Source organism: Pristiophorus japonicus, chromosome 2 (assembly GCF_044704955.1).
Source record: "Pristiophorus japonicus isolate sPriJap1 chromosome 2, sPriJap1.hap1, whole genome shotgun sequence".
Taxonomy (NCBI): Eukaryota; Metazoa; Chordata; class Chondrichthyes; family Pristiophoridae; genus Pristiophorus; species Pristiophorus japonicus.
The window spans coordinates 360226691-360248749 of NC_091978.1; the positions used below are offsets into that span (position 1 = coordinate 360226691).

The following is a 22059-nucleotide window of genomic DNA, read 5'->3' on the forward strand; positions in this document are numbered from 1 at the left end:
CGGTGGCTGCGGAAATGTCATGGTGAAAGGAGGGCCGAAGGATGGACCATTTGGAATTGATAAGTGCAGTTGTAAGAGAGTTTGGAGAGAGTTTTTTCCAAGGGCGGATGCAGAACAAAGTAGGGTTGGGTGGGGGAAGGGGATGTGGGTGGCGAGCGATACAAGGAAATGGTCAGAGATGACACGGTAGGAATAGCGAGGCCACGAGAGAGGGCAAGGTCAAAGTGGGTGGCCGTGAATATGGGTTGAGGAATTCACATGGAGGGAGAGATTAAGGAAGGACAGGAGGGTAGTGAATGCAAAGGAGAGAGAGCATGATGAATTGAGATGCAGATTGAAATCACTGAGGATGAGAAGTTGCTTGGTGCAGAGGCTGAGGAAGGAGAGCTGAGGGATCAGACATAGTTCAGGCACTCGTGGGACGTTGTACCCCGAATCTGATCCTTCTTGCCCCCGTTATTAGCCAGGGAAATGGGTGCAACAAGATCCAAATTCTCCCCCCATATTGTCCACCCATCACATCTGGTTTCTGCAAGATTGGATATTTGTTCTTCTTTTGTGAATGGAACAGTCATAGATATCACGCTTTTCTTATCCTCCAGCCCGATGAATTGGAAAAGAAGAATGTTCCACTTGTGTTTTGCTGCTATCCGTTTATCCTGAACTTAAATGTCAAGTTACAGATACTTGATACAGATTCAGTCATGAAGAAAAAGGTAAAGAATTTTATGAATATAGGAAAAAAAATCAGTCATTATAATGTGATTATAAACCTCACGGTCTCTCTCTCCTCCTTTGAGACGCTCCTTAAAACCTACCTCTTTGACCAAGCTTTTGGTCATCTATATTAATGTCTCCTTATATGGCTCGGTGTGTCTGATAACACTCCTCTGAAGATCCTTGGGACATTTTACGATGTTAAAGGCACTATAAAAGAAATCAGGGCAGTAGTAGGCCTCAAGCCTGCTCCGCCATTCAGTAAGATCATAGTTGATCTTCGACCTCAGCTCCACTTTCACACCCAAACTCCACATCCATGATTCCCCTAGAGTCCAAATATCTATCGAGCTCAACGACTCAGCTTCCACAACTCTCTGGGTAGAGAATTCCGAGGATTCACAACCCTCTGAGTGAAGAAATTCCTCCACATCTCAGTCTTAATGTTCGACCCCTTCTCCTGAGACTATACCCCCTAGTTCTAGACTCCCCAGCCAGGGGATGCAATCCCTCGGCATCTGTCAATCCCCCTCAGAATTTTGCATATTTCACTATAAACGCAAATTGTTGTTGTATCGAAATCCTTCCCTCTGCTCCTCAGTCTCACTAATCTCCCTCAGTCACGCACCGCTGTCCAGTCGAGAGGGCTAACACACTGCCCCCAGACCACCACGAGTGTCCTTCAGCCCAGCCACTGGAATAGAAACATAGAAAATAGTTGCAGGAGTAGGCCATTCGGCCCTTCGAGCCTGCACCACCATTCAATAAGATCATGGCAGATCATGCAACTTCAGTACCCCATTCCTGCTTTCTTTCCATACCACTTGATCCCTTTAGCCGTACGGGCCACATCTAAGTCCCTTTTGAATATATCTAACGAACTGGCCTCAACAACCTTCTGTGGTAGTGAATTCCACAGGTTCACAATTCTCTGAGTTAGGAAGTTTCTCCTCATCTCGGTTCTAAATGGCTTACCCCTTATCTTTAGACTGTGACCCCTGGTTCTGGACTTCCCCAACATCGGGAACATTCTTCCTGCATCCAACCTGTCCAATCCCGTCAGAATTTTATATGTTTGTATGAGATCCCCTCTCATTCTTCTAAATTCCAGTGAATATAAGCCTAGTCGATCCAGTCTTTCTTCATATGTCAGTCCTGCCATCCCAGGAATCAGTCTGGTGAACCTTCGCTGCATTCCCTCAATAGCAAGAACGTCCTTCCTCAGATTAGGAGACCAAAACTACACACAATATTCCAGGTGTGGCCTCACCAAGGCCCTGTACAACTACAGTAAGACCTCCCAGCTCCTATACTCAAATTCCCTCACTATGAAGGCTAACATGCCATTTGCTTTCTCCACCGCCTGCTGTACCTGCATGCCTACCTTCAATGACTGATGTACCATGACACCCAGGTCTCGTTGCACCTCCCCTTTTCCTAATCTGTCAACATTTCAGATAATAATCTGCCTTCCTGCTTTTGTCACCAAAGTGGATAACCTCACATTTATCCACATTCTACTGTATCTGCCATGCATTTACCCATTCACCTACCCTGTCCAAGTCACCCTGCAGCCTCCTAACATCTTCCACACAGGTCGCACTGCCACTCAGCTTAGTGTCATCTGCAAATGTGCAGAGCGGTGAGCAGGTCAGACCTGTGTGAGGTTGCCAGCCCTCCTGTCTTGCCCTGGAGTCTCGCGGAATTGACGAGGAATCTCCCGGGCAACCCTGCGAGCAGTCTGGGAGGTGAACCGTAAGGGAACTTCCTTTTCCCGTTTCGCTGCGGCTCCACAAACAGCAGGGCTGCGACACACCCAGGATGCAAGGCAGCTCTGGCGCATTTGCACCACGGTGAAACCATGCGATGGGTAGAGCAGTTTCTGGAGCTCAGAGGACCGTGGATATTAGAATTTACAGATCAATAACAGACCATTCGGCCCAATAGGTGTGTGCTGGTGTTCATGCTCCACACGAGCCTCCTCCCACCCTACATCATCTAACCCAATCCACATATCCTTCTATTCCTTTCTCCCTCGTGTGTTTACCCAGCTTTCCCTTCCATGCGCCTTTACAATTCGCCTCAACCACTGCTGGTGGAAGCAAGTTCTACATTCTCACCACTCTCTGAGAAAAGATGTTTCTCCTGAATTCCTTATTGGATTTAGTGTTTGATATTTATTGCCCATAGTTTTAGACTCCCCCGCAAGAGGAAGTATCTTTACCTCACTAACGGCCACGGATTATCTTTTTAAAAATGCCAGTATATTTAATGTTGTATTTAACAGGATGATTGTGTGCAATATCTTGCTCTTTTCCAATTTGTATTGCTTAGAAAGCCTTCATTGAAGCTATGGATTTCACATGGCTTAACATCCAGATGGGAAGCCCTGAACCTCCCAAGTATCCCAAGTTCATATTGAAGGTTAATCGTCAAGACTTGGCTGTTAATACTTTTAAGAAGCTGAAAAATGTGGATGAGGACGACCTGAAAAAGGATCTCGTGGTAAAAAAATTCTCTTTAGCACTAGAACTATTATAATGTATGGATTCAGCTGGTTTGGGTACGGTAGTGTAGTGGTTATGTTACTGGGCTAGTAATCTAGAGAAGAGGGTACTTGGCGATAAGCGAAATTTCACTAACGGTGCAAACCATACTGGGTTCATCACTGTCGGGGTTGTCCACACGTCGAATATGCTGCGATGAACGACAGACACGAGCAAAATGGTTCATTTTACCACATGCAGAGCATTTCTTTCCACATGCAGGGCAGTTAGGACTCTTTGCTGAATGTGATTTGTCCCCACAGTTAAAGCAGTGGAAGTTAAGCCCGCGATCCGTAGTGGTGGCTTATTACTAGGTCTCTGCTGTGAATTCCGCTTTGGATGAGTGCCTTGCACATGGGCTGTAGCTGCAATCTGCTGCACAGGGGGAACAGGGGATCTGATCGCTTTTGAATTGGAAAGCGCTGATTCGATTTGAATGGCCAAATTAGTTGCTTTGTCCAATGTCAATTTGTCATCCTCCATTAGCAAGCGTTCCTGAATGTGGGGGTTCGTTGTCTTCTCAATAATTTGATCCCTGATCATTTCCTCTGTGAGTGCTCCAAAGTTACACATAGCGGCCAGTTCAGTTAATTAAATTATATAGTGTTTGATTGGTTCACCTTTCCCTTTCCCCCTTTTACGAAATTGGTATCTCTCCATCATGATACTTTTCTTTGGCCCAAAATAGTTCTATAAGGCGCTTACTGTTTTGTCGGAGGGCTCCATGTCTTCAATTTGGCCAGAGATGCGTTGGCCTTCGGTGGCGAGGCAGTGGATAAGTATTGCACTGCGGCGAGCTGGTGTTACGGTGTTGCCATCTAACCCACTCGCCGCGATGTATGTAGTAAAGCTTTTTATCCATCTCGGCCCGGGTGTGGAGAGGAAAGGTGGGGGGAGGGGGCAGGGTAGGGAGGTTAATTTGAATCATCTTCATCGCCAAATTATGTTGTGTACATGTAAATAACTGACAGAGCCAGGAGAAATGTAACTTAAACCGTGTGCTTTATATAACAACCCAAAAAGGTGTCGCAAACCGGCATGAACCAGAATGAATACAGCAACTGTGAATAGCTCCCGCAGGGTCCTGTGAGCTGTAACAAATAAATAGAGTATGAACACAACACTGTGCTTGCTTCTCGTTTTGATGTTCAAACACACATTTCAGAAGGTAAATGTGAAATCGTGTTTCTGCACACATTTTTGCAATGTTTCTATCTCTTTAGGTGAAGTTTGATGGAGAACTGGGCATGGATCTCGGAGCTGTACGACAGGAATTCTTCCTCTCTGTTTTTAAAGAGTTGATTCATCCAGATTCAGGAATGTTTTCTAAAAATGTCAGCACATTATGGTTTCCCTCTAAGGTGAGACAAAGTAATTTATTTATTTAAGAAAAATAGTATGCCAGCACACACAGATGGTGCTGTCATATTGCAAAATAATTTTAGAACAGTGGCTGCTTCTGAGCTCCAGTCCGAAGCTGGAAGCACATTCTAATCGGCAAAGTTGTCTTGCCAAAAGTGGGGGGGTCAACGGATGCAATCGGTGGGGGGAGGGGGCTCAGGTGGGAAAGTGTTTTTTCCCCCCCCCGGCAGCTCGCCATCACATGCCTATCCCCGATGTCGGGTCTGTCAGCACTGGGCAGACCCAGTATGCAGCGGTGGACAATTTAGGTCATTATGATCTTGTTTAGAGATCATTAAGAACACATTTGAGCTCGCCTTTTGATTTTACGTGCTCGCTCACAGGGATCTCGCTGCTCGGGGATCACGCCTGTGAATCTGAGGCGGGAGTTCAGTGGCCATTGAATCAGCTGTTGAGTTGACAGCTTCAGATGTAAAATAAAAGCTCCCACCTTGCAGAGATATCTTCCCTCAGCCACAAACTCTTCTTCACTGCACTTCCACCACAGATTCACCATGCTGCAAGTTTTTACACAAGTCTGACCTCATTACTTCTCTCACCATTGACAGGTCGCTTCTGTCATCTTTACTTCACCTGCCATCTATTCCATCAGCATTTATACTCTCTCACCTTGGTCCTCAGAATCCCACCACAATCAGCCCCAACACCAGCAGCACCAGGCACATCAGCAGCACCAACAACAACACCAACCTTCTCCGCAATCAACTAATGCTGCAAAGCACATCAGCACCAGACCACAATGCTGCCCAGGACGCCAGGGATGGTCAGATTTACTTCACTTGATGCTGTACACCCTGGCTGCCACATGATGTGCCAGGTTGGCACCATCCCAAACCAACACCATAAAGCATCCCTACAATGCCCATGCCTTTCCTTTCACACTCATTCACCATTGTGGGGAGTATTGTTATGTCTCACCATTCACTGCAACTCACTAAACCACTTCCAAAGGTGCAAATCTGTTCAAGAACGCAAAGTGTTGAAAATAAAGGTTTCAATGTTTGACACCACATTAACAGAAACTTTACATGAACATTACAGAAAACACCCAAGTGCCTCCCCTGTGTGTTGTTAGTTGGCATGTTTGAACTAAGTTGAGGGTGAGAATGAGGGGTGGCTACTGAGATGGCGATGTGATAAATGTAGATAGAGAGAGCTGGGTGGAGGTGCAAGGTAAGTTGGTGTGAGTAAGGATGTGCAGGAGTAGGGTAGGGAAGACAGAGTGATGGGGATGTGATGAGAGGCACAGCAGGATGAGGTTGAGTGTGGCTTTGTACTAATGTTTTGTGGTCTACTGAGATAATTGAAATGTTTGTGGCACTGCACCCAGGTCCTCTTGACCACATCCCTGTTTGTACCCTCCTCTGCAATGTGCAACCAGGCTGTGTTGATCTCCTAGGGAGGTCTCTTCCGGCCATGGGAAGGAAAGAGGACCTCCTTGCGTGCTGTGACTCCCTGCGTAAGCATATGGAAGGACTCATGGGAGAGCCTGGGTGCAGCCCTGCACCTCTGTGCCGTGTGTGTCAGTGTTTGCAGCACCTCAATGCTGTACAACACTGACGGCACAAATGTCAAAATAAATTTGGACATGGTCCCTTGACCCAGCTCTAACTTAACAGCAGAATAATACATTGTGCATTATGTGGTCCTTATAAACCAGCGGATATCAGCTTATTGTGAGCAGCGCCTAAGGGGGGCCTGTATATCTTTCACCTAGCACTGCCTGTGTCCATCATACCTCAGGCCCCACACTTGGTGTGCAAAGTGTGCACACATTTGCACCAGTGTTCCGGTCTGGAGGTCCCGCGCAAGCCGCTCACTGGTTTTTCAATGGAAAAAAAACAGCGCATGTGCGCTGTTTTGAATGGGCCACGCAGCCACTCAAAGGGACCGCACAGGGGAAAAGATTGGAGGGATGATTGATTTGCACGTGATAAGCTGAAATTTCATATTCATAAAGATGCAAAAAATGACAACTCAACGGGTAAGGAATGCACTGACCAAAATCCGAAAAAACAATATTCATCAACTTCCAATGAGGAACTACTAAAACCTATAAAAGTTTCTAATCAACAGTGACCCACCACTAAAAAAGATGAGCCAATAAAGTCACTTAAATTCTTTTGTTGTGGAAGATCTTTGAATATAAGTTTTGTAATATAACAATAGCATAAAATTCGTAAATGTACCAGAAAATGATCAGACTTACCTAGAGAGTAGCGTTTAGTATGTTTAAAATGTGTCTACCAACATTTCCATTGGGGGGGTCAGTGCCTCTCTGAGGAGCCTATGGCTTGACAATGGCAATATTTTATCCCTTTAGCAATCAGCAGATGCATTGTTATATCCTGTTGTCTTCTTCATTATAGATCTCAGTGCCGATTGAAAACTACTTCCTGTTTGGAATATTGTGTGGCCTTGTTGTGTATAATTTCAGTGTGGTCTACATCCCCTTCCCACTTGTAGTCTTTAAGAAGTTACTGAATGTGAAGCCCACTTTGGAGGATCTGAAGGAGCTGGACCCTGAGAAGTAAGTTGCTAAGTCTGCGGCAAGTTATTTGTAGTAAGACTTCATGCTGTTGCAGTTCACCTCTTTCTGTAATGAAACATCCGGTACAGCATTGGGCACAGTGCGGGACAACATTGCTACACAGGGAAGAATGGACAACAGAAACAGGAGGAAGACAAGGTCCCAAGATGAAAGGATACTGCGATCGATTTACAAGTCCCAGATCAGCTGCAGACCAGTTGATCCTTATACTTTGTCCAAAGACTTTTGGAGGAGAGCTAAACATTTTTCTAAATGTTGGGCTCTCTACATTCACCTGTATAAATATTGCAAAGTTGCTGAATATTGTTTTTGCTGGAAAGTTACTGCAAATCCACAGAAGTGTAGCATTCAAACAGCTAAATCAGGCACAAGAAATCTTCCACAGAAGCTTGACTCCAGAAAAGCTATTACCCCCAGTTGTCTAGATGGTAAAGTTCTCAACCTCTTGCTCAAGGAACTGGTTCATCTGACTCAGGTCAAGTGGCTCTACGGCAGTTTAAGTTTCCCAGATTGCCCTCGCCATGTCGTTATCAGTTTGCACGTCCAGAAAGTTACGGCCCAAATATTTTTTGCGCTGAAGGGTGCAGAAAAAAGTCTTAACGAATGGCGCACGCCGTGAGATGTGGTCATTCAAGTGGTTATTCTTCACGTGCAACAATAAGACAGTGAATTCGCTGTGCTACAGGCCCACGACAACCTCCACAGCTGAGTCTAGTTGTCTTCATACAGCATCTGCACACATGCATATCAAGCAAGGGGTCACTGAATAGTGATCAGGTGCAGGAGACCTTGTCAGTTTATAGTTGCCCTTTACCTTGACCTTTTGCCTGAACTGCTATTGCTCTGACCTTTCCTAGGATACTCCAATAGTTTGTATCTTTGACCTTTACTGATCCCATTTGCCAGTAACGTTGAGAGAAGGATGATTAGCTACACACATTGGGCTAGATCTTGATGGAGCAGGGCATCCCATGGTGTGCTCCATGGCGAGGGCAATCTGGGACCTTCGCGAATGGCAGGACCAGCAGTGTATTTCTTTAACCATTATATTTTAGGATTAAGAAAGAAACAGAGGAACGATGGAGAAGGTGGGTGAAGTAGAGTCAAGTCAGGTACTGAAAGATAACTAAAGAGAGGAATAGAAAGATTGCACAAAGAGAGATCTCCAAATCCCCTGAACTGTCTGGACGACTTGTGCATTAGTAATGGCGTGCGTCATTAACCCACCGTTATTTTTCCTGCAAGATCCGGCCCATTAAGCCCTTCCTGGTACAGTCTCCGCCATGTCCTGAGCTATATATGTCAGTCAGCCGGGGATACGTATTCTCGGCAGTTTGCGGAAACACTCGGCAGTGACCAGTTTTAGCCTCAGCAGGAAAGAAGCCAATAAATAATCCAGTATTTTATTTCTGTCAAAAGAAAGAAAGACTTGCATTTATATAGCGCCTTTCGCAACCCCAGGACGTCCCAAAATCCCTCAGTGTCAGCTATGGCTCAGTGGGTAGCACACTCGCCTCTGAGTCAAACGGTTGTGGACTCAAGTCCCACTCCAGTGACCTGAGCACAAAAATCTAGGCTGACACTCCAGTGCAGTGCTGAGGGCGTGTTGCACTGTCAGAGGTACCCTCTTTCGGATGAGACAAACTGCTCTCTCAGGTGGACATAAAAGATCCCAACTCGAAGTAGAGCAGTGGAGTCCTCCCCGTGATCTGGCCAATATTTATCCCTCAATCAACATAACAAAAACATTATGGTCAATATAACACTGTTGTTTATGGGAGCTTGCTGTGCGCAATTTTGTTGCTGCGATTCTCACATTACAAACAGTGACTACACTCCAAAATACTTCCATATAAACACAAGTCTTTCTTTCATTCCAAGTGCTTTACAACCAATGAAGTATTTTTGAAGTGCAGTCACTGTTTAATACAGGAAGCATCCCAGAATAATTTTAACATTCGAAACGCCAACAGCGGTTTTACATTTTGCAGTTTTACTGTAGTTTGTGGTATTTTTACTGAATCTATTAAGAGATCTTCTTTGCATTCCTGGTTGTTTCCAGCACCCTGGCGTGCATTCTAGACGGTGATGAGGACCAAGATCTGGGCATAGACTTTGTTGTGAGTACAAAATAATTTCTTTAAGCCAGACCGCAATGGAACAGCTCGATTCAACTTACACATAAATGCGAAAACCCTATGAACTATGCACCCTAAACATTTACACCCTCCACCACCAGCGCACCGTGGCTGCAGTGTGTACCATCTACAAGATGCACTGCAGCAACTTGCCAAGGCTTCTTCGGCAGCACCTCCCAAACCCGCGACCTCTACCACCTAGAAGGACAAGGGCAGCAGGCCCATGGGAACACCACTACCTCCAAGTTCTCCTCCGAGTCACACACCATCCTGACCTTGGCCTTTATTGCAAAGGGGATGGAGTATAAAAGCAGGGAAGTCTTGCTACAGTTGTACAGGGTATTGGTGAGGCCACACCTGGAATACTGCGTGCAGTTTTGGTTTCCATATTTACGAAAGGATATACTTGCTTTGGAGGCAGTTCAGAGAAGGTTCACTAGGTTGATTCCACAGATGAGGGGGTTGACTTATGAGGAAAGGTTGAGTAGGTTGGACCTCTACTCATTGAAATTCAGAAGAATGAGAGGTGATCTTATCAAAACGTATAAGATTCGTGATAAACAAGCCAAAGGAGAACAGCGGAAACGTTATAAGGACATCCTCAAAGCCTCCCTGGTAAAGTGCGACATCACCACTGACACCTGGGAGATCCTGGCCGAAGATCGCCCGAGGTGGAGAAATCCGGAAGGGTGTTCAGCTCTTCGAGTCTCAACGCAAAGAACGTGAAGAGGCCAAGCGCAGGCAGCGGAAGGAGCACGCGGCAAACCAGCCCCACCAATCCCTTCCCTTGACGAATGTCTGTCCCACCTGTGACAGGGTCTGTGGCTCTCGTATCAGACTGTTCAGCCATCAAAGAACTCACTTTGGGAGTGGAAGCAAGTCTTCCTCGATTCCGAGCGACTGCCTATGATGATAAGATTATGAGAGGGCGTGACAAGGTGGATGCAGAGAGGATGTTTTCACTGATAGGGGAGACTAGAACTAGAGGGCATAATCTTAGAATGATGGGCCGCCCATTTAAAACCGAGATGAGGAGAAATTTCTTCTCTCAGATGGTTGTGGATCTGTGGGATTTGCTGCCTCAGAGAGCTGTGGAAGCTCGGACATTGAATAAATTTAATACAGAAATAGACAGTTTCTTAACCGATAAGGGGATAAGGAAGAGGTTATGGGAAGTGGACCTGAGTCCATGATCAGATCAGCCATGATCGTATTAAATGGCGGAGCAGGCTCAAGGGGCTGTATGGCCTACTCCTGCTCCTATTTCTTATGTTCTAATGTTCTTATGACTTGGAAATATATCGCCGTTCCTTCATTGTCACTGGGTCAAAATCCTGGAACTCCCTCTCTAACAGCACTGTTGGGAGCAGCTTCACCACATGGACTGCAGAGATTCAAGATGGCAGCTCACCACCACCTTCTCAAGGCCAATTAGGGATGGGCAATAAATGGTGGCTTTGCCAACGATGACTACATTCCATGAACGAAGAAATTATTTACTTCGTATCAGTAAAAGATGCATTTATAAAATCCAATTTGCAGTCTCAATCAGTTTAGACAGATAAATACTTGTACTTCTATAACGCTTTCCATGTCAAAAGTTCTCCAATCACTAAAGTGAATTCCTTGTCAAAATAGTAGCATGGGATCATAGAATCAAAGAATGATGCAGTACAGAAGGAGGCCATTTGGCCCATTGTGCCTGTGCCAGCTCTTTGAAAGAGCGATCCAATAGTCCCACTCCCCTGCTCTTTCCCCATAGCCCTGCAAATGTTCTTTTTCAAATATTTATCCTATTCCCTTTTAAAAGTTGGTATTGAATCTGCTTCCACCAACCTTTCAAGCAGTGCATTCCAGCTCACAACAGTGATCTAGAACCAGTGAGTGTAGAACTGAACCCAGCCAGAGTCAGCACCTTCTGGGGAGGAGAGGGAGGGGGAACCAGTGAGTGTAGAACTGAACTCAGCCAGAGTCAGCACCTTCTGGGGAGGAGAGTGAGGGGAACCAGTGAGTGTAGAACTTAACCCAGCCAGAGTCAGCACCTTCAGGGGAGGGGAACCAGTGAGTGTAGAACTGAACCCAGCCAGAGTCAGCACTTCTGGGGAGGAGAGTGAGGGGAACCAGTGAGTGTAGAACTGAACCCAGCCAGAGTCAGCACCTTCTGGGGAGGGGAACCAGTGAGTGTAGAACTGAACCCAACCAGAGTCAGCACTTCTGGGGAGGAGAGGGAGGGGGAACCAGTGAGTGTAGAACTGAACCCAGCCAGAGTCAGCACCTTCTGGGGAGGGGAACCAGTGAGTGTAGAACTGAACACAGCCAGAGTCAGCACTTCTGGGGAGGAGAGGAAGGGGGGACCAGTGAGTGTAGAACTGAACCCAGCCAGAGTCAGCACCTTCTGGGGAGGGGAGAGGGAGGGGAACCAGTGAGTGTAGAACTGAACCCAGCCAGAGTCAGCACCTTCTGGGGAGGAGAGTGAGGGGAACCAGTGAGTGTAGAACTGAACCCAGCCAGAGTCAGCACCTTCAGGGATGGGGAGAGGGAGGGAACCAGTGAGTGTAGAACTGAACCCAGCCTGAGTCAGCACCTTCACTGCCTAAAAAAACATCGCACCATCCGGAAGGAGCAGAGCGGCAGGGGCATAAATAGAACGGGGAGATCAGAGGCCTGAGATCGGAAGAAGCAGATTCAAAACCAACAATAAAAAATCAAAGAGTGACGTCACAGGAGAGCAGATAGGTGATTGGTTGGTGAGTATTACAGCTTTTCTGTAATAAGAGCTACGAAACTGTAATTTGCTAGTAATTATTAAATTAATAACAAGACATAAAATATTGAAACAAAACAAAAATATCGATTGAATCAAAGATTAATCGAATTAATTAATAAATAAAACAAGGTTAGAGATGGCAGGGCAGGTGGTGTGTCATAACTGTAGCATGTGGGAGTTGGCGGAGTGTATCGTGATCCCGAGCAACCACATTTGCAGTAAGTGTCTGCAACTCGAGAAACTTCGGCTCAGCGTTGTTGAGCTGGAGTACGAGCTGCAGATATTACGATGGATCAGGGAGGGGGAGAGTTACCTGGACACTCTTCTCCAGGAGGCAGTCACACCCTTAAGGTTCAATCGTACTCTAGAGTTAATCAATGGTCATGGACAGAGTCAGGATGGCACGGGGATCCAGGATGCTGATGGAGGAGCCTCAGCCCTTGACCCTGTCCAACAGGTACGAGGAAAAGCACTGCAGGGTGGTTGGGCAAACTGACCGTGGGACCGTGGTACAGGGGGCCATCCAAGATGGGGGAGAAGGAAGGAATGTGACAGTGGTAGGGGACAGTGGAGTCAGGGGGGACAGATACTGTTCTATTCAGCAGCGACAGGGAGTTCCGGAGATTGTGTTGCCTACCTGCCAGGCTTCAGGATATCTCCTCGCGGCTGGAGAAGAAGTTGGAGAGGGAGGATCCAGTTGTCATGGTCCATATAGCAACTGATGACATAGGTAGAATTAAGAATGAAGTTCTGCTGAGGGAGTTTGAGGAGCTACAGTCTAAATTAATAAGCAGAACCTCAAGGGTAATAATCTCTGGATTACTACCTGAGCCAATTGGCATAGGGTCAAGCAGATCAGGGAGTTAAATGCATGGCTCAAAGGGAGGTGTGGGAGGAAAGGGTTTCAATTCATGGGCCACTGGCACCAATACTAGGGAAAGAGGGAGCTATTCCGCCAGGACAGGCGCCACTTAAAACTGACTGGAACCAGTGTCCTGGCAAATCGAATAACTAGAGCTATAGATAGAGCTTTAAACTAAAAAAAAAATGAGGGGGGGGGTGGTCAGTTGAGGGGAGAGTTAGCTATCTAAAGAGAAAGGTCAATGCAATAAAGCAGTGTAGCGATTTGGGTAAAAATAAGCAGAGCATGGCAGGAAGGGACAGAGAGTTTAATGGTAACAGTGCAGCAGAGAATAGGGTCAAAGCAACAACAACATTTTGTATTTATATAGCGCCTTTAACATAATAAAATGTCCCAAGGTACCTTACAGGAGTGTTGTAAGATGAAACAAATACAAATGAATCAGCAGGAAATAATGGTAAAAAAAACGTAAATTAAAGGCTCTTTATCTGAAGGCACAGAGCATTTGTAACAAGATAGATGAACTAGTGGCACAAATAGAGATAAATGGGTTTGATCTAATAGCCATTACAGAGATGTGGTTGTAAGGTGACCAAGATTGGGAACTAAATGTTTCAGGGTATTTTACATTTCGAAAAGACTGGCAGAATGGTAAAGGTGGCAGGGTAGACACGATAATAAAGGATGACATAAGGACAGTTGAGAGAAAGGATCTTGGCTCAGAAGATCAGGAAGAAGAATCAGTAGATAAGGAATAACAAGGGGCAGAAAACACTGGTGCATGTAGTATATAGGCCTGCTAACAGTAGCTATACTGTTTGACAGAATATTAATCAAGAAATATTAGGAGCTTGTAACAAAGGTAATGCAATAATCGTGGGGGACTTTAATCTTCATCTGGATTGGACAAATCAAATTGCCAAAGGTAGCCTGGATGATGAGTTTATTGAAGGCATTCAAGACTGTTTCCTAGAACAATACGTCATGGAACCAACCAGGAAACAGGCTATTTTAGATCATGTTTTGTGTAATGCGATAGGGTGAATTAGCAATCTCATAGTAAAGGATCCTCTGGGGCAGAGTGATCATAATACAATAGAATTTCAAATTACGTTTGAGAGTGACCTGCCTAAGTCCGAAACTAGAGTCTTAAGCTTAAATAAAGGTAGTTACATAGGAATGAAGGTGAGTTGGCTAAGGTGGATTGGAAAAATAGATTAAAAGATATGGCAGTAGATAAGCAGTGGCTAGCATTTAAAGAAATATTTCATAATTCGCAACAAATAACCTTCCGGAAATACTCGGGAACCGAGGGTCTAATGAGAAGGAGGAACTGAAGGAAATCTGTATTAGGCGGGAAATTGTGTTAGGGAAATTGATGGGATTCAAGGCCGATAAATCCCCGGGGCCTGATAGCCTGCATCCCAGAGTACTTAAGGAAGTGACCTAGAAATAGTGGATGCATTGGTGATCATTTACCAACAGTCTATCGACTCTGGATCAGTTCCTATGGACTGGAGGGTAGCTAATGTAACACCACTGTTTAAAAAAGGATGGAGAGAGAAAACGTGTAATTACAGACTGGTTAGCCTGACATCAGTAGTGAGGAAAATGTTGGAATCAATTATTAAAGATGAAATAGCAGCGCATTTGGAAAACAGTGACAGGATTGGTCCAAGTCAGCATGGATTTATGAATGAGAAATCATGCTTGACAAACCTTCTAGAATTTTTTGAGGATGTAGAGTGGACAAGGGAGAACCAGTGGATGTGGTGTATTTGGACTTTCAAAAGGCTTTTGACAAGGTCTCACACAAGAGATTGGTGTGCAAAATTAAAGCACATGGTATTGGGCGTAATGTACTGACGTGGATAGAGAACTGGTTGGCTGTCAGGAAGCAGAGAGTCGGGATAAACTGGTCCTTTTCAGAATGGCAGGCAGTGACTAGTGGGGTGCCGCAGGGCTCAGTGCTAGGACCCCAGCTCTTTACAATATACATTAATGATTTAGATGAAGGAATTGAGTGTAATATCTCCAAGTTTGCAGATGACACTAAACTGGGTGGCGGTGTGAGCTGAGAGGAGGACGCTAAGAGGCTGTAGGGTGACTTGGACAGGTTAGGTGAGTGGGGAAATGCATGGCAAATGCAGTATAATGTGGATAAATGTGAGGTTATCCACTTTGGTGGCAAAAACACAAAGGCAGAATATTATCTGAATGGCGGCAGATTAGGAAAAGGGGAGGTGCAACGAGACCTGGGTGTCATGGTACATCAGTCATTGAAAGTTGGCATGCAGGTACAGCAGGCGATGAAGAAGGCAAATGGTATGTTGGTATAGGAGCAGGGAGGTCTTACTGCAGTTGTACAGGACCTTGGTGAGGCCTCACCTGGAATATTGTGTTCAGTTTTGGCCTCCTAATCTGAGGAAGGACGTTCTTGCTATTGAGGGAGTGCAGCGAAGGTTCACTAGACTGATTCCCGGGATGGCTGGACTGACATATGAGGAGAGACTGGATCGATTGGGCTTATATTCACTGGAGTTTAGAAGGATGAGAGGGGATCTCATAGAAACATATACCATTCTGATGGGACTGGACAGGTTAGATGCGGAAAGAATGTTCCCGATGCTGGGTAAGTCCAGAACCAGGGGACACAGTCTAAGGATAAGGGGTAAGCCATTTAGGACCGAGATAAGGAGAAACTTCTTCACTCAGAGAGTGGTGAACCTGTGGAATTATCTACCACAGAGAGTTGTTGATGCCAGTTCATTGGATATATTCAAGAGGGTGTTAGATATGGCCCTTATGGCTAAAGGCATCAAGGGGTATGGAGAGAAAGCAGGAAAGGGGTACTGAGGTGAATGATCAGCCATGATCTCATTGAATGGTGGTGCAGGCTCGAAGGGCCGAATGGCCTACTCCTGCACCTATTTTCTATGTTTCTATGTTTCTAAAAATACATTCCATTGAGAAACAAAAGCTACACAGGAAAAGTGATCCATCCATGACTAACTAATGAAGTTAAGAATAGCATTAGATTGAAATAAGAACCTCATAATGTTGCGAGTAGTAGTAAGCCGGAGGTTTGGGAGAGTTTCAGAAACCAGCAAAGGATGACCAAAAAATAATAAAAAGGGAAAAAATAGACTATGAGAGAAAACTAGCAAGAAATATAAAAACAGATTGTAAGAGCTTCTACAAGTATGTAAAAAGGAAGAGTAGCTAAAGTAAACATTGGTCCCTTCGAGGCTGAGGCAGGAGAAATTATTATGGGGAATAAGAAAATGGCAGAAACGTTAAACAAATATTTTGTATCTGTCTTCACAGTAGAAGATGCAAAAAGCATACCTAAAATGGTGGGGAACCAAGTGTCTAATGAGGGTGAGGAATTTAATGAAATTCATATAAGTAGAGAAAAAGTACTAGAGAAACTAATGGGTTTAAAGCCGACAAATCCCCTCGAATCCCAGGAATCAATCTAGTGAACCTCCATTGCACTGCCTCCAAAGCAAGTATATCCTTCCTTAGATAAGGAGACCAAAACTGTGTATAGTACTCCAGATGTGGTTTTACCAAGGCCGTATACAATTGACGGCCTACATCCTAGGGTTCAAAAGGGTTTCCGGAAAGATAGTGAATACATTGGTTTTGATCTTTCAAAATTCAGTAGATTCTAGAACAGTCCCAGCGGATTGGAAGGTAGCAAATGTAACCCTGCTACTCATGAAAGGAGGGAGAGAGAAAACAGAGAACTACAGGCCAGTTAGATTGACATCAGTCGTCGGGAAAATGCTGGAATCCATTGTTAAGGAAGTGGTATCAGGACACTTAGAAAATCACAACATGATGAGGTAGGGCCAACATGGTTTTATGAAAGGGAAATCGTGTTTGACAAATTTATTAAGAACATAAGAAATAGGAGCAGGAGTAGGCCATATGGCCCCTTGAGCCTGCTCCGCCATTCAATAAGATCATAGCTGATCTGGTCATGGACTCAGCTCCACTTCCTGCCCGCTCCCCATAACTCTTTACTCCTTTATCGTTCAAAAATCTGTCTATCTCCGCCTTAAATATATTCAATGACCCAGCCTCCACAGCTCTCTAGGGCAGGGAATTCCATAGATTTACAACCCTCTGAGAGACGAAATTTCTCCTCATCTCAGTTTTAAATGGGCGGCCACTTATTCTAAGACTATGTCCCCTAGTTTTAGTTTCCCCTATGAGTGGAAATATCCTCTCTGCATCCACCTTGTCGAGTCCCCTCATTATTTTACAAGTTTCAGTAAAATCATCTCTCATTCTTCTGAACTGCAATGTGTATAGACCCAACCTACTCAACCGATCCTCATATGTCAACCCCCTCATCTCGGGAATCAATCTCGTGAACCTTCTCTGAACAGTCTCCAATGCAAGTATATCCTTCCTTAAATACGGAGACCAAAACTGCACGCAGTACTCCAGGTGTGGCCTCACCAATACCCTGTACAGTTGTAGCAGGACTTCTCTGCTTTTATACTCTATCCCCCTTGCAATAAAGGCCAACATTCCATTTGCCTTCCTGATTACTTGCTGTACCTGCATACTAACTTTTTGTGTTTCATGCACAAGGACCCCCAGGTCCCTCTGTGCTGCAGCACTTTGCAATTTTTCTCCATTTAAATTATAATTTGCTTTTCTATTTTTTCCTGCCCAAGTGGATAACCTCACATTTTCCCACACTATACTCCATCTGCCAAATTTTTGCCCACTCACTTAGCCTGTCTATATCCCTTTGCAGATTTTTTGTGTCCTCCTCACAATTTGCTTTCCCACCCATCTTTATATCATCATAGATTGTAAATAGTTGAGGCTCCAGCACTGATCCCTGCGCCCACTGGTTACTGTTTGCCAACCCGAAAATGAACCATTTATCCCGACTCTCTGTTTTCTGTTAGTTAGTCAATCCTCTATCCATGCTAATATATTACCTCCAACCCCGTGAACTTTTATCTTGTGCAGTAACCTTTTATGTGGCACCTTATCGAATGCCGGTTCTCGATGTGCAATGTGCAAGCGCCCAGAACTGGCTTTTGTGATCTTTCAAAATTTCTTTGGACAGATCCAACGCGTCCTCGCAGGAAGGACATCTGTATGGCATAGATTGGGCTATTTGCCCAGCGAATGTCCTTCAAACTCTTACGCCTGGTAAAAGCAGGCGCATAGTCTACTTTTACCAGCGTGAGAGTTTTAAAACATAGAAAAATTTAACTTAATCACTCATTTTTATATTTTAAACCCTGTCCATCAAGGTAAGTTTGTTTTTAACCCTATTAAAACAAATAAAAAAAAACATTTAATTACCTTCAATTTCAATTAACTTTAAAATGTGAGATGTTTGTTTATTTATTTATTTATTTATTTATTTATTTATTGGGTTGCATTTCTTGTTTTTGGGGGATATTCACATTGATAATAATGGGAGTTAATACCAACAGAATTCCAATTATTATCAATGAGAATACTACATAGTCCATTGTCCAGGCCCACGTGATTCCAAGCTACACATACGTACCTGGTAGACATGTTCCCGTATGCTGGACTGCGAAACTAGGCTTCCGACTGGAATCCTACGTTCCTCTGGAACTACCAGGTATTTCCGTACAACATTTTCAGGTTGGAGGCATTCATCCGAACGACGCTTCTGACTGCAATTTTTCCCCCTTATTTTTGAATCATGCACCTTAAACATTCACTCCCTCCATCACCGGCGCACCGTGGCTGCAGTGTGTACCATCTCCAAGATGCACTGCAGCAACTCGCCAAGGCTTCTTCCGCAGCACCTCCCAAACCCGCGACCTCTACCACCTCGAACGACAAGGGCAGCAGACACATGGGAACACCACCACCTCCACGATCCCCTCCAAGTCACACACCATTCTGACTTGGAAATATATCGGCTGTTCCTTCATCGTCACTGGGTCAAAATCCTAGAACTCCCTCCCGAACAGCACTGTGGGAGCACCTTCATCACACGGACTGCAGCGGATCAAGAAGGTGGTTCACCACCACCTTCTCAAGGGCAATTAGGGACGGCCAATAAATACTGACCTTGCCAACGACACCCACATCCCATGAACGAATAAATTGTGTACTTTGTGTCAGTAAAAGACGCATTTATAAAATCCAATTTGCAGTCTCAATCAGTTTAGACAGATAAATAGTTGAACTTCTACAACACTTTCCATGTCAAACGTTCTCCAATCACTAAAGTTAAATCCTTGTCAAAATAGTAGCATGGGATCATAGAATCAAAGAATGATGCAGTACAGAAGGAGGCCATTCGGCCCATCGTGCCTGTGCCGGCTCTTTGAAAGAGCGATCCAATTAGTCCCACTGCCCCGCTCTTTCCCCATAGCCCTGCACATTTTCTTTTTCAAATATTTATCCTATTCCCTCTTAAAAGTTGGTATTGAATCCACCAACCTTCAGGCAGCGCATTCCAGATCATAACAATTTGCGGCGTGCATCTTTTTTTTCCTTATCTCGCCTCGAGTTCTTTTGTCAATTACCTTAAATTTGTGTTCCCCGGTTACCAATCATTCTGCCACTGGAAACAGTTCCTCCTGATTTTGAACACCTCTGTCAAATCTCCCCTTAGCCTTCTCTGCTCTAAGGAGAACAACCCCAGCCTCTCCACATGACTGAAGTCTTTTATCCCAGGTACCATTCTAGTAAATCTCCTCTGCTCCCTCTCGAAGGCCTTGACATCCTTCCTAAAGTGCGGCGCCCGGAATTGACCACAATACTGCAGCTGGGGCCTAACCAGTGTTTTAGAAAGGTTCAGCATAACTTCCTTGCTTATGCAGTCTATGCCTCTGGTTGTAAAGCCAAAGACTCCGTATGCCTTTAACAGCCTGCTCAACTTGACCTGCCACCTTCAAAGACTTGTGAATGTACACTTCCAGCTGTCTCGGTTCCTGCAACTCCCCCCGCCCCATAAAATTGTACCATTTGGTTTAACTTGCCTCTCCCCATTCTTCCTATCACAATGAATCTGTGCACTATCAGAAGCGATTTTCGTCAGCTGAATGTATTGAAGGAAACACAATAATGATTAGGACCGAGAGCGCGAAAGGATATTAACTGATGCTTTTTAACGTAGATTTCCTGGGACGGGCAGGAGGTTGAGCTCATTCCAAACGGCAATAATCAGCCTGTGACTAAAGAGAACAGGTAAGTTAGAAGTAAACAATGGAGTTACAATGGAGTCAGTATTTAGAGTTTTAGATCTGTTATCCCTGTCCTTTGTCTTTCTGCCCACTCAGTATTTCAGGCTCTCAGGCCTGATAAACATAGGCCTCTAAACTTGGCACATGTTGCATCATCTGTCAATGTGATCTGGACTGATTTCAATCGGCCTAAGGGGGTCAGGGAGGAATTCTTCCCCCTTTATCAGCCCTAAGGGTTTTTTGTCCCGCATTTCTTTTGCGTCTCCCAGACGATTGCATGGCTGTTGAGGGGGGTCGGCGGGGATGGGGGAGGGGGGGGTTGGGGGGTGGACAGCCGGGGATTCGGAAGTGTCTAGCCACGACGCTGCAGGCATCATGTCTTTTGGGGCAGACTCGATTGGCCAACTGGTCTTTTCGCCCCAGTCATTTTCGTGCATATGTTCGTAACGCTGCCCATGTGTACCAGGCGTTGAGTGGTCTCGAACCAGCCAAATAACCCCAGCCTTCTGCCAGCCCTTCTGAGGCCTGCTCCAGTCATCCGGGGACGCTTCACCCCTCCAACTCCCCCCCCCGCCCCCCCGCGCCAGCAACCCGGCCTACTCAGAGCAGAAGCCCTCCCACGAGCTACAGCAGGTATGTATTTAAAGGAGGCCCGATCCCGGTTCTGGTTTGGGCCTCCCGGCGCCGGCTTCGAGCGGGCAGCACAGCCGCACGGCCGACTTCCTGCCCATTTGCGGCTGAGGTCAGAGGTCGGCCCCCGTCCCCACCAACAGCTTTAATATCATCGAACTGCTTTAAGGTCGGTCTGTTTGCATTGAATTTTCTGGTTACATTTTAATGCTGCTTTCACCTTACAATCAAAGGGAGGAATTTGTGGAAGCTTACGTGAAGTATATATTCACAACGTCAGTCAAGAAACCCTTCGATGAGTTTAGAAGAGGATTCTACAAAGTTTGCGACAAGGAACTAATAAAATTCTTCCAGCCTCAGGAGCTGATGGATATACTGATTGGAAGCGATGACTATGACTGGAATGTTCTGGAAGAGGTTTGAAAACTATTTACACTGTGATCAGGAATGGCTTCCCCTCATACCTTACCTTTCGAGGGCAGTCGCTGTGGTAATGTCGGAAAATGCGGCAGGCATTTTGTGCACAGCAAGGTCCCACTGACAGCAGTGAGATAGCAACATTTATGTAGCGCCTTAAACGTAGAAAAACATCTCAAGGCGTGCTCAGAGAAGCGTGATAGGCTTATATTTGTAAGAAGCCGAAGGATCTTCTGTGCTGTGTGATTCTATGAACACCCTGGGAGATCCACTACTACAATTTAAAAGCATTAGTGTGACAATATAAGGATTTGAAATACAACAACAACTTGTAATAATATATGTGCATAAAACATCCCAAGGTGCTTCGCAAGAGATTTTTATAAAACAAAATTTGACACCGAGCCACATAAGCAGATATTGGGGCAGATGGCCAAAAGCTTGGTCAAGGAAGTAAGTTTTAAGGTGCGTCTTGAAGGAGGAAACAGAGGTATTGAGGCGGAGAGGCAATTCAAGAGCTTTGCGTCTTGGCAGCTGAAGGCACGGCCACCAATGGCTGAGCGATTAATATCCGAGATGCTCAAGAGGCCAGAATTAGAGGAGCGTAGGGTTGTGGGGCTGGGGTTGTGGGGCCGGAGGCGATTACTGAGATAGGGAGGGGCAAAGCCATGGAGGGATTTGTAAATAATTATGATAATTTTGAAATCGAGGCGTTGCTTAACCGGAAGCCAATGTAGGTCAGCGAGCACAGGGACGATGGGTGAACGGGACTTGGTGCGAGTTAGGACATGGGCAGCCGAG

At 45.3% G+C, this 22059-nt stretch overlaps 1 protein-coding gene across 1 annotated transcript in view; it reads left to right on the top strand.

The window, feature by feature from the left end:
- LOC139250259 (probable E3 ubiquitin-protein ligase HERC6) overlaps window positions 1–22059 on the top strand; it is an 80348-nt gene that overhangs the window by 55859 nt on the left and 2430 nt on the right. Inside the window, exons 15-21 of the mRNA XM_070872761.1 lie at window positions 603–716; window positions 3052–3222; window positions 4487–4624; window positions 7055–7215; window positions 9299–9356; window positions 20145–20215; window positions 21075–21258. Of these exons, the coding sequence (XP_070728862.1) occupies window positions 603–716; window positions 3052–3222; window positions 4487–4624; window positions 7055–7215; window positions 9299–9356; window positions 20145–20215; window positions 21075–21258 (897 nt within the window). The remainder of the gene's footprint in view (window positions 1–602; window positions 717–3051; window positions 3223–4486; window positions 4625–7054; window positions 7216–9298; window positions 9357–20144; window positions 20216–21074; window positions 21259–22059) is intronic.